At 36.9% G+C, this 13,160-nt stretch overlaps 1 protein-coding gene across 1 annotated transcript; it reads left to right on the top strand.

The window, feature by feature from the left end:
- The first annotated feature begins 1,567 nt into the window (after positions 1 to 1,567).
- Positions 1,568 to 12,991, top strand: TMA16 (translation machinery associated 16 homolog). Its single transcript, XM_037496740.2, has 7 exons — positions 1,568 to 1,614; positions 4,323 to 4,435; positions 7,372 to 7,409; positions 8,451 to 8,535; positions 9,619 to 9,767; positions 10,592 to 10,634; positions 11,945 to 12,991. The coding sequence occupies exons 1-7, from the start codon at positions 1,612 to 1,614 to the stop codon at positions 12,123 to 12,125; spliced, it is 612 nt and encodes a 203-aa protein (XP_037352637.1). The 5' UTR covers positions 1,568 to 1,611; the 3' UTR covers positions 12,126 to 12,991.
- The last annotated feature ends 169 nt before the right edge of the window (positions 12,992 to 13,160 follow it).

Below are 13,160 nucleotides of genomic sequence, written 5' to 3'. Positions count from 1 at the left end.
GTAAAGATAATGGATGGAGTAATAGCATGATTACACCAGAGAGGTTAGGAACCAGACAATAGCTCACCCTATCATAGTTATTTTTATCATAGTTAGGAAGTGCTGTTTTGAACTCATTCATTATGTGTTAATGAACTCTTTTACAACCTGGGCCAGTGAAATTCAATGATGGATGATATTTGAGTAATCATTTAAAAAATGTTTATAGAACTTCTCAGGTTTTCTATTCTTAGTTTTGATGGGCTATATAAAGAAGTTGCCCATTTTATCTAAATTTAAAATTTTAATGGAACACATTTGATCATTATATCCTCTATACTTCCATACTCTAAAGAGATAAACAATAACAGACATGAATGAGGGGCTAAGTGGAGCTTTCATTTTGTAAGTGATTTTGCAGGAATATCACTATTTTGTTCTTTAAGAGGAGTCAAATTCTGACTTTCTTGATCTACTCAATTATTCATATATTTCCTATTTCAATAATTTCAACTCTAAGTTTCTATTGTTCTTTCTTTATAGTCTTGATATTGCTATTTTAACTCTTAGGATCCTCAAAAGGAGAGCCTTGTTGGGCTATGGAACTAAGCACCAGGGCAGATGCACAAGATCTGGGTTTGAGCAGATAAGCTACAGGCCAGGAGTGTGTGTGTGTGTGGGGGGGGGTCAGGGGCAGGGGAATAAGTTAGTGAGTCTATAACAAGGTGTCCCCAGGAAAGGGGACCCACCCAAGGAAGGGTGGAGCTGAGCAGGGAGAGAAGAATCTGCGAGGAGATTGAGAAGGAAGGAAGCAGGATGGAGCCAGAAGGAGACCTGGAGGAGGCACAAGGAGCCAAGAGACACATGAAGAAACTACACTTGTCTTTTGGTCGTGGACTGGGTGACACAGATGTGGGTGAGAGACCCGTTGGGAGGTGACAATGGCGGTTTTTGTCTTGATTTTGATTTTGCTCTTTACCCTCCAGACTTGTCTGGTTGTTTCTGACCCTTTTCTGTGGTCCCCACTGGAAGAGGCTATAGACTTGTGGCAGATTTTGGGGTCTTGTTCTGGGCCAATCCTGCTTGGGTGGACTTTTACCCAAGAGGGGATGGTTCATTTTGGGTGCTTGATTTAGAAACTCTATTCTTTGCCTTTTTTCTGTATTGTTTCCTAATTGTATTAAAGTTCCTTTTCATCAAAGTCTCCTATGTTTTGTGTTGATGCAGCAGATGGCAGAACCTATTTAGAGCACGCAGGTTTGCAGGGTCTGGGGCGCCCCTCTCCCTGCCCTTTAACAAGTCGCCCTCAAACTTCTGTCTTTCACTCCGCAGGGAACCAAATTTACTCTCTTCCAACCCAAAGCGCCGTTCCACCGCCCCGCTAGCAACCAAGGAGGCGCTGGCCCGTTGGAATGGGGTTTAAAAGTCCCAGACGGGCGAAAAAAACCAGGTCTGGGTTCTAGGGGACCGTTTTAGAGCACGTACTCGCCCCTCCCCTTCCGGCTGGGTCCGCCCGGCTTCTCCGGTCCCACGTGTGTCTGGCCCAGGCTGTAGGCGAGCGCCTCTAAGAAACTGACCTGAAATTGCGCGGGTTCGAAGTGCAGCGGTCCCCGCAGGGCTGCAGGAAGTACCATGGTGGGCCCCCTCAAGATCCCCCCCACCCCCACGTACCCGTTAAGTCTCCTGGCAGGCTGGAGGAAGTGGGCGGGCCTAGGAAGCTGAAAGGGGAGACTGGGGACGTGATGGCCTGGGGCGGTGCTGCGCGGGCGGGGTGCGGGGCCGGGGGCCGCGGGCGGCGGGTGCGGGCGGGTGGGGGTGGGAAGCGGCCGCCGCACTGCCGGCTCCCGCCCCAACGTTCCCACAAAAGTTGTGAATAACTTCAGCAGTGTCCCCTTGACGCCCCGGCGCTCCTCTGGACTGGCCCGGCACATCCCTCCGGGAAGTCTGCATCTGCATTTTCTCGCCTCTGGCGAGCCTTCTAAGTGGGAGTCGGGGGAGCTGAGTTCTGCCAGACTCGGGGAGAGGGTGACCCCCCCACAGCTGTGCCCGCGTTTGCGGGGGTAGGCGGCTTCGATTCTGCGGTCTCCTCAGAGCGATCATCGTCCCTCCACCCCCCCACCCCCTTGACCCGCTCCCACCCCAAATCCTGCCTCTGTGGCCGGCGCCCTTTCTTGGCCTGTGCTCTGAAACTTTTGCTGGTTTCGTTCATTGTAATTAATGTCAGTAATCGTGGCGAGTTGCCTTCTTGTGTTAACTTTGCCGATTTAGTTTCTCTTACCTTGAATCTTTCCTGAAGCTTCATAAATTCATGTCTTTTTCTGACGTGAAACTTTAATTTCATGTTACTCCTCCTTAGAAGATCTAAATGGGTTTGCATCTGAAACGAATTTAAACCAGCTAATTCATTTTTGCGCATTTTAAGCCCGAAACAAAAAGTTGATCCGGTATTGAACCGTATGAATATACTGTTTTCTTTTCCTTCTATATATTCTCATGATAAGGTTTAATTTATAAAATAGGCACAATAAGACTAAAATCTTACAGTTACAAAATAGAAGTTCTGTGAAAGCGTCCTTGTTCTCTTATTATCTATTGTAGGTAATATCTGACAGGGGTTGCCCGAGGGCAACTGAAACCATGAGAAGCAAAACCAGGGATAAGGGGGCACTATAACAATAGCAACTATGGATTTATAAATGAGCTGTTATTAATTCTGGTGGCTTTATGGTACCACCCATAACCCAAGTTATGCCAGGTTTTTTTTTTTTTTTCCTTAGTACTAGACTAATTATTTCTTCAGTTTCTACTTAAATGTCTCCTGGGCATCTAAACTAATGTCTAAAAGTGAATTTTTAAAAAAGATTTATTTATGCATACAAGAGCTGAGGTTTAGGCCAGAGATATGGGGGGTGAGAGGATTCACTAGAGATATAATGGGGAACAGAAAAGGCAGATTGAAGGCACACTGCTGAGGGGAGCAGCAGGCAAGAGAAGTCTGCTGGGCCGTGTGGGTTGCTCCCTGGCCGGCCCGGGGATTGAACTAGTTCTGCAGATAGGTTGTGCCTCCCTTGTGCCAATAGGGAGGCCCATAAAAGTGAATTCTTGATGTCCCTTGTCTCTGTGTACCATTCCTACCTCACTTAGTGATACCTCTGACTGTCAGGTTACTTGTACTATGAACCTGGGAGTTATTCCTTATTCCTCCCCTTTTCCTCACCATATTCAAGTCCTGTCATCCAATTTTTAAAACATTTCAAACTTTGACCTTTTTTTTTCCATCTTCACTGTCATCTAAAAATAAGTATTAAGTAGAGACTGCCCTAATCTATTTGGTTCCTAATCTATTTTTTCTCTAACTATAGTAATGCATTTTTTTTAGAGACATAAAATTTTTCTACTGTCCTTTATATAACTTTAAATTTTGGTTAATGTGATGTGAGCAGAAAATCTGTTTTCCAGATGTTGCTCTTAAAGAGATATGCCTTTAATTTTCTCTTGTTTCTTAGTGCTGGAATTTAAATCTGGTATTAAGCAATCTTGGGCTATTTGGATAAATGTGAGGTCATGGCCTATCTTAGATAACAAAAAGGAAGGAGCCTGGCTCTCCAATGATTTGGTGGAGCACAGGCTATAGCTCCTACATTTACATGAAATAACTAAACTTTATCCTTGTTAAGTCATTATTTTGGGGGGCTTCTATTACCAGGAGCCAAACCTAGTTCCTACATAATGTAGGTGGGATAAGATAAACTGAATAGAACTGTAGGAATAAAAAATTCCTAACATGTCTACTTTAGAGGACTGATTGAACTGTGACCTAGTTAACTAGCATATCCTTGAATGGGAAAATTTGTTCTGTTTTGGATGTACTAATTTTGAGATAGCTTTTATTATTCCATCTGTTCCTGATTTCCTGTGAGCCCAACTTGGATTTTACTTGATTCACTGCCCACTCTGTTTCATGTGAAATTTCTACAGTCAAGCTCCCATTAACATCCTGTGTTCCTTCTGCCCCCTTAAAGTTCAGTGGTAATATTAATTCCCACTGCGAGTCTCATCTGCCTTGTCTGTACCTGCCATGATAGTGGAACAGTTCAATAGTTGGATTTCTAGGCCCCTTGTTTGTCTTTCAGTGGAGTAGTTTTGAATATATCATTTCTGTTGTGACCATGGAAACGAAGACTGTCAGGATTATTTAACTTGTCGGCTTACCTCCTGATTCTTAGTGTAGCACTTCTGGCTCATAGTATATTATTCCCTTAAAAAATTTATTTCTGAAGAAAATTTGATAAAAATCATGTTTGTGTCTGACTACATGTGTCCTATGTTTTCCTACATTTTAGCCTAAAGCACCAAAAGGAAAAATTGTGGGACGGGAGAAAAAGGTCATCCATCCATATAGTAGAAAAGCAGCTCAAATTACGAGAGAGACCCACAAGCAAGAAAAAAAGGAAAAGTAAGTATCTTTTCATTTGTTTTATGCATCGGTGAACGGTCCATTTATGTTTACCCTTAATCAGTATCCCCTTCTCTTCCTTTAATATTTGTTAAGTGTATTCCTTGCACTGAAGGTGAAATAGTGAATAAGAATTGAGCTTTTATAGAGTTCACCTAAACAGACACATAAATTTAAGTAGATTGTGGTGAGTGTAATGAAGAAAAATTAAAGAGTTTTTTGGAAATGGAGAGTAAGAAGAGATTGTTTTGCGTGGAAGGCTTCTGTGAAGTTACATGTGAGCAGAACACTGAAAGATGTGAGGGAGTAAGCTAAGCAGATATATTAGGCACTTTAGCCTATATGTGCAGTATGTATGTGGAAAAGGAGATTAAGGAATATAGGTAAGCCAGGCAGCTTAGGGTATCCAGCCTTGATACTCTTCCACAGAACTAAGGATTCTTTGTACCACTTCCTAAGGTAGTTTTTAGGAAGAAAAAGAGGTTGCGAGCTGGGGAGATCAGGGAGGGTATCTGTTAGGGTGCACTGCCTTTGACCAACAGTATACAAAACCAGATCTGCCAGAGTTTGGTAAGGTTGACTCGTATGATAGACTCTGATTAACTGAAGATAGTACAGACAACATGGAGTAAGAGTAAAAAAACTGGTATGGTTTGAAGACTGACATTTCCACCAGCGCACAATTTACAGATAGCAAAAGGCTACTCTCTATCATCGATTTAGCTTTATTTTGTGATTTTTTTCAGCAAAGCCATATTTTGTTGCTATGTAGTGATATATTTTCTCCTGCCAGTTATGTAACAAAGAACTCCAGATACAAAATAAAAATGATAAAGAAATTAAACACCATAAGAAGCTAGGATATGATTTTGAGACTTAATCTTAAATCTTAATTCTTTATCCCAACTGATACCTCTCTAGTTCAAGCCCTCATCGAGTTGATTGAGTTATTGCAATTTGATATTAAACTAGATTCTTTCCTTGAGGCTTATTTGAAAGGAATAAATTCCTTGACCTTGCTATGAAATTTTTTAAAATCAGTTTTGAGTTACAAATACCAAAAATAAAGTTGACATTTCAACATAAGGGGTAGGTTGCTGACCTCCATACATTTGAAAATCCACATAAAATTTTTGACTCCCCCAAAACTAAACTACAGTCATCCCTTGTTATCTGCAAGTTAGTTCAAGACTCCCCCCACCTGCCCCCCAATACCAAAATCTATGGATGCCACCTCCCTTAATTTGCCCTCAGTATCTTTGGTTTCTGCATCTGCAGATTCAACCAACCAATATCTGAGCTTGGTTGAATCCAGGAATTTGGAACTCTGCGATAGAAAAAACTCAGAGTTTAAGTGGACTCACACAGTTCAAACCTGTGTTAGAGGGTCAACTGTAGATATATATTTAAGTATGCATATACTGAGTTAACAATACATTGGTGTATCCACCAGGGTCAGTATAAGGCATTTTCACCCTCCCAAAAGACTCTCTTGCACATCTTACAGTCACTCTTTAACCCTAGAGTTTCAGGCAACCACTGATTTCTTTTTTGATGTGACCTTTGTCTTTCCTAATATTTCATACAAATGAAATCATACTGTATGTAGTTTTTTGTTTCAGCTTCTTATGCTTAGCATGAATAAAGTTCACAAACACTATGCTATTTCATGTATTAGCTGTCATTCTCTTTCATTACTAATAGTGAGTGTACCTGTATGGTTATGCAGTTTGTTTTTACAGTTACATGTTGATGGTCATTTGGATTGTTTATTTTTGGCTTTTATGAGCTCTGCAATCTAAGGACCCATCTACCTCTTTTTATAAACAAAAACAAAAGAAAGTAGCTATGCCCTTTCCTGTCTCGTCTGCGACTGCTTTCAGGCTTACAGTGGCAAAGTGGAGTAGTTGTGACAGAGACTGACCATGGGGCTCACAATGTCTTAACAATGGTCAATTGAGAAAAAAATTTACCATCCTCTGCTATTGTGAGTAAAGTTGCCTTGAACATTCATGTACAGTGTTTGAGTGGATAAATGTTTTCATTTTTGTTCCTAGACTGGAATTGCCGGGTCATTAAGTAGATGTTTAAATATATAAGAAATGAAGTTTATAAGAATTGCTGGTTAGATGATAGGTGTAATGTTTAAAAACATAAGAAATTGCCTTAAGCTAAAGTGATAATACTCTTAAATATTTTCACCACTACTGTGTTATGTTCACTCCGTATCCTTTTATGGAGTTGCATTATTAGCTTAAAAAAAAAACAAAACAGTTTTAATAGGTGTATCTCAGTATTATTTTAATTTGTACATTTTAATGACTAAATGTTATCTTTTTATGTACTTATTGGTTAGAAAAATCTTAAAGTACTTGCTCAATACTAGGTATTGAGTTGTCTATAGTAAGAGATGTTTATATATTCTGTGTGCAAGTCCTCTGTTCATTATTTGCATTGTGAATATTTTCTATTGGGGCTGAAAGATTTTTATAAAAAGGCTTCATTTTACTTTTCCTATTTTCTAGTAGTTTGAAGTGAGGATAAATCTGGTCTGCTTTGTCAGGGCGGTGGCAATAAGTTTTTTGTTCACTGTTATAGCCTTCGTGGCTAGCAAGAAGTGTGGCAAAACTCACTTCAAACATTTCTTCTGAATGAATTAGTATCAAAGAACTCATTTAAGAAAAGTAAACATTTGGGTCTCCAAAGGTGGCCTTTAGTCGTTGAAGAGCCAAAAAGAAAAAAAAGTTTCTAATAGTATTTCATTCTAGTGATTTTAGAAGCATGTTCAGTGTTTCTACATTAACTAAATTAATGTCATATATATATATATAAAAGAATCATCTTTGAATTAAAGTTCTTTTGGCAGTTTTTGTTTTGGACAAATTTTTCAAAACTTGCTTTGGAAATTTTCTAAAACATGTACCTTATCTTCCAAGGTTGAAGAATGAAAAAGCATTGCGTCTCAACCTTATTGGTAAGTGAATTTATCTGAAATCTGATTAGAGTACATTGAAGTTCTGCTCTATACCTATTTTTTTAAACTCTCCTAGTAAAAATACTATTTTCATGTAAGTGAATTTCTGTTACCAGACTGATACACAAAAATATTGGTTTAAAAAAAAAATCAAACCTTTAAGACAAAATGTTGATTTTTTTTCTAGAAACTGGTCTGCGTTTATCTACCTCTCATTTACCTCTCTGAAGTTTAATTCTTGTTCTCTATTAAAATTATGGAGAAGAGGTCCCTTAGGCCATGAAAAGTTATGGCCATAACTTTTCATGGCCTAAGTGTTTTGGAAACAGCAGTTTTAATATAATGATATGGGTACATTCTCCCTCATTCTGTTCACACTCTTTTGTCAAATTTATTATTGGTAAATTTTTATTGACAAGTTTGAAATTTCAAAAGTGATTATGGGCTACTTTGTCATGCGTAAAATCTAACTGAAAGTAACCATAATGGTGTGATTTACTTCTAAGGAAAAGGTCTGTTAGCTGTTTGATAATAAAATCTTAGCACTCTGTAGTTTCTGGCAGATCTTATATACTTAGTCTAGTTACTAACTTTGAGGCCCTGGACAAGATATTTAACCTTTCCCATCTGTAAATGATAGTAATAGTACAAATTCTTATACATTGCTGGAGTTCTTGATATAGGACCTACTGTTTATTAATTGTCCAGCAAATGCCATCTTTATTATTTTCATTTTTTAAAAACTTAGACAAGTTCTAGCCTTTGCTTTTAAATACTTAGAACTTCATGTTCTATTAAAAGTATTTTCTTTAAAATTTTTGCCTCCTTACTAAATATATACAGAAAAGTATGCCTGCCACCCATCTTTTCCCCAAATTAAAATGTGACAGTTTCTAACAGAATGGTTTAATTAGATTTGAACCCACACAAGACTTTATATTTAACATTGAAATAAATGTTGATACTGTTGAAACACATTTATGTTGAAAGTTACAATGAGTACTTTGCTTAAATGATGACTTAGTATTAAACTTATTACAGGTGAAAAACTGCAATGGTTTCAGAATCATCTTGATCCCAAGAAAGGAGGATATTCAAAGAAAGATGCTTGTGAATTAATTGAAAGGTAAACACAGGGCATGTTATGAGCGAAAGGTCAAAGAATTCTCTAACATGGCTCAGTTCTGGCTTAATAGAAGAATCCATGGGCTTTGTCACTGAAAATGCTTTGGATTTATAAATCTAATCTAGTCACCTTAGTACATCTGTAACCTTTCTGGGCCTCAAAATGGTAGTGAATGCAGTCTTGTCATCATGAAAGGCTTCCTGGAGAACTTTCATCAAAACGGACTCTTGGAGGGTAGGAGTAGTTGATTGAAGTAAAGTATTTTTAAGAATCTCTAGGCAGAGAAAATGATATCTAGAAGGCCCAAAGGTGAGAGCAACATATTGCAGTGATCTGCCAGCCATTTAATATGGCCAAGACAACAGGTAAAAGGAGGCAATTGAGAGATGTGCTCCTCACTTGGGCAACTTAATGAAATTTGTATTTACTTTCTGAGATAAGGAACCAGAGATGGAGCTGGGTTTCGTGGGGGATGAGTGGGGTCAGGAATGAGGACAAGTTCAGTTTTGATATGTTCAGGGTGAAGTTCTAGGGCATATCCAAATGGCGACATCCAGGAGGTGATTGAATAAGAGGAGCTGGAGTTTAACAGATGCTTTGAGTTGATTATTGAAATGTTAGAAATGGTTGTTGTCTAAGCAAAGTTTGAGGTCAGAGGATTTGAACTCGAACTGTAAGAATTTATTTATTTATTTTTAATTGAAAAGCTATTTTCTTTTTAAAGATTTATTTATTTATTTATACAAGCACTGGGTACAGTCAGAAGTGTGGGAGGGTGAGAGAATTCACAGAGCCAGAACAGAGAGCAGAGCAGGTAGACCGACAAAGTACACTGCTGAGGGGAGCAGCGGGCAGCAGGAGAGGTCTGCGTGCCATGTGGGACCTCGCCCAGTGGCCAGGGATTGAACCGGTGCTGCAGAGGCTGCGGGCAGCTTTGCAACCCAGCGCTCAACCACTGCACCACCGGGGAGGCCCTCGAACTGTAAGAAGTTAGAGAATTAGTTATAGATTGACTAATTATTTTAAATGAAGTAATATAGGCCAAGTGTACGGAGTAACTCAAATCATTTTCTTATTTTTCAGATACTTAAATCGCTTCAGCAGTGAGCTGGAGCAGATTGAATTACATAACAGCATCAAAGACAGGCAGGGAAGGCGACACTGTTCCCGGGAAACAGTCATCAAGCAGACAATGGAGCGTGAGCGACAGCAATATGAAGGATATGGCCTTGGTGTGTTCACTGTGATTTTCTTTTTCTTTCTAAATTACATAGTAATATCAGACTTGTAATTCATTTCAGAAGCTTAATATGGTTGCTTTATTTTCAATTCAGTTGGTTTTCTTCCTTTGCTTCCCTTTCCTTTGTGAATATATGGAATAATTTGGTTTTCCTTTTGTCCCCAATCCATTCCCAGAATTGTCAGTTGTGACAATGATATCATCTCTATTGTGACAGTTTTTCTCTTCCTTCTGGCACATGCCTAACTTGCTTTGTCATAAAGTCATTCCTTGCCCACCAAAGTTTCTTTAAAGCATATACCCTGTTCCTCTTATTGTTGTAATTTTTATAGTACCAGACTGTACTTGTTGCAGTCATCCTTGAGAAACTGGAAATCATCTTTCTTTCTTAGCATTGTAGCATTTCTTACAGTAATCCTTCCATGCCTCAGATAAATTCTTGATCTTTCCAAGGTGAAGTATACACTTGAAAAGATGTTTTCTCCAAGAAGATTTATAGAACAATCTAGAATGTTGTTTTAGGGGATTGATAATAGATTTTACCATGGACTTTTTGCAGTTTCAAAAAAGGACAATTATTAATAGGTTTGGTTTATTTCAGATTCTGTGTCAATTTTTATTTAATAGTATTCTTAAACCAAGCCTTTTATACTTAAAAACTTAAACTTCTCATACAGCATTATGGCAATACTCAAATTTTGTTTTGCTTTTGATCTTTGTCATTTTTCTGAATTCTGTGATAACGAACAAGAAAACTATGAAATGTTATGATTTTGAAGACATTGTTTAATAAATATGAATTATTTTCTTTCCCAGAGATACCAGACATTATAAATTCAAGTAATCTGAAAACCTTCAGGTAAGTTTTTTTTTAATTTGAAGCTTAATATAAAATGCATGAGAAAGTTTCTTCTCTTTTGAGGCTAGATGAAAATGTTTTTAACTTTTTCTTTTGTCAGTGTAAGACTTTTCCAGTAATAAAACACCTGATAAACACTGAAATGATAGTGATAAGCTTATTTTTCAAATATTTTCATTTCACTATTCATATCCAGTTCATATTTTTTTAAAATAATAGTCAACAGACGGGATGCTTGAGAGCCCTACCCTCAGACTTAACAGCATCTTGTTTTGTACAAGATGGTTAATGGGAAGTAATCACAGAAGAGTTGGTCCAATGCTATTTCCAGAATACTCTTGTGACCAGAAAGACGGAGTAGGAAATTTCTAGTTTTCAAACATGGGTTCTTCTTTAGAAAATGATTCTTAAAAAATTTGTTAAAGTAGTAAATGATTTTTATTAGTAACTTAGGTCTTAACTAGACTGTTGATAGGTCTAAAATTAATTGAAATTAGATAAATTTAAGCTCATTCTCTATACCCTCGTTTTTATACTTGTATACTTAATATTTATATTCATAAAATATTAGTCTAATAGAGTTGATTGATCATATTTGAGAAGTAGATCACTTTTTAGTTCATGTATATATATTTGTAGTTTAAGTACATGGAGCTGATGGGTTTTTTTATACCTTTTCCCCCTTAATCAGATATATAAACATATTCCTTATTTGTTAAATAATGTATATTCTACCCCCCCTCCCAAAACATGACAGAACAAATTAGCGTAGATTATTAATATTGTTGGTCAGAGTTCAGTTGTCAAAACTATCTTCACATTACTTCTAAAATAATTGAACATAGAAGATTGTCCCAGAAAATGCTGAGGTTGAAAAACAAGTTTTCTATTTTAACCATGAAACTTAACTGCGATTTTGCACTGTGTATAAGAAAAACCTTTCTAACAATGCATTTTGAAGATTTGCCTTGTATGATATAGTAAATTGTTCCTCCTTCTGAGACTCTTGATACCATGTAGCCTATAAGGAGAGTATATCGGTAGGGAGAAAAAGATTGGAAGGAGCTTGCTTGTAACATCTGACTAATATTTTCCTGTTTTGCTTTGGAAGTTTTGAATATATGGGAATTACCATAATTAATGCTATTTAAAATTTATGCTGTTTTAAATATAAAGCATTTATATTATTTCTGTGGAGTACATTTGATTCTACTATTAATTTATAAACTTTCATCTTTCAGAGTTTTGAGTGTTGACTTTCTTCTGCCTTTTCACCTCCCTCCCAACCATTTGTTTTTTCTTTTGTCTAGGGAATGGGATTTTGACTTGAAGAAATTGCCAAACATTAAAATGAGAAAAATTTGTGCTAATGATGCAGTTCCCAAGAAATGTAAGAAGAAAACTGTTATTACAGCTGTAGACAAAGATTTAGGGGAATTGGAACTAAAAGATGAATCAAGTGACACAGATGAGGAAATGACTGCAGTTTGAGAACTTCAAGTTACACTTGAATTGATTATGGTAAATAATTGTCTAATACAATGCTGCTATTTAGCTTATTCTCTTATATGTTGAAAATCCCATTTACAGATTCAAAAACTGCTTTTTTTAATTTAAAAATGAATGTTGCTTTTCAAACATGTTTTAATTTTTTCCTCATTATCACTTAATCTCACTTAGGAACATGGGTGATAACCTGTTTTCTGAAAGGGTCTTATAGGTATTTGAGCAGTGATACCAAAATTGTTTGCAGTAATAATGTGTCACTAATCTTCCTCAAACATTAACGTATATTCCTTTCTTATAAAGTAGGGAAAATTTATATACTGATGGATTATTTTTATTTATTACCTTTGAACTAGAGTAAAATGTTTACAAAAAATCTATTTTTGTGTCATCTCCCACACTTAATCTCATCTTTTATTAAGAGATACCTGAGATCAGGTTGTTTTTTTCTCCCTTCTCATTGTGAAAAGTGATAGGATTTATTTGTGAAAACAAGATTAGAGAACAAATTATTTCTATTGTCCTATATTTTCTTCTAAAAGATAGGTTACATTGACATGTAACTAAATGAAGTACGAAAAACCATGGATGTCATTGACTGTTGTACTTCACTGAGCCTGTTAAATACAAGTATTTTTATGTCATCTACAACACAACTGTATTTGAATATTTAAGAAATAATGTGAGGTTAATTAGGTATCAACAAAGTCTTGCTATCAGTTTAAAAATGTTACAGCATTTTTACTTCTGAAAATAAAATTTATTTCCATAATATTGTAAAGTTCTAATTATTTTTAAGTGGTAGAATTGATGCTTATTTGCTTGCTTTAGTAATCTGGATAAAAGTATGATTTTTATGACTACACAATAAGTTCTCATTAGTCATTGAAAATTTTCCTTTTTGGGGGCTTGGTCTATATTTAGTCTCAAAATGGCTATAAAAACTGAGTCATAAACTACAATTAATAAAAACTGAACTGGTCTGGTATTTGAAAAACCATACTGTTAGATGATTAACTT

The sequence above is a fragment of the Talpa occidentalis genome, unplaced genomic scaffold, assembly GCF_014898055.3.
Source record: "Talpa occidentalis isolate TD23 unplaced genomic scaffold, MPIMG_talOcc4v2.1 talOcc4.8, whole genome shotgun sequence".
In the NCBI taxonomy this organism is placed as follows: domain Eukaryota; kingdom Metazoa; phylum Chordata; class Mammalia; order Eulipotyphla; family Talpidae; genus Talpa; species Talpa occidentalis.
Note: the sequence above shows the minus strand (reverse complement) of the source record. Positions and strands in the feature narration are given on the sequence as shown.

Coding starts and splice junctions, on each gene's coding strand:
- TMA16 (XM_037496740.2), top strand. Junction 7,410..8,450: donor ATTGCGTCTCAACCTTATTG/GTAAGTGAATTT, acceptor AACTTATTACAG/GTGAAAAACTGCAATGGTTT. Junction 8,536..9,618: donor GCTTGTGAATTAATTGAAAG/GTAAACACAGGG, acceptor CTTATTTTTCAG/ATACTTAAATCGCTTCAGCA.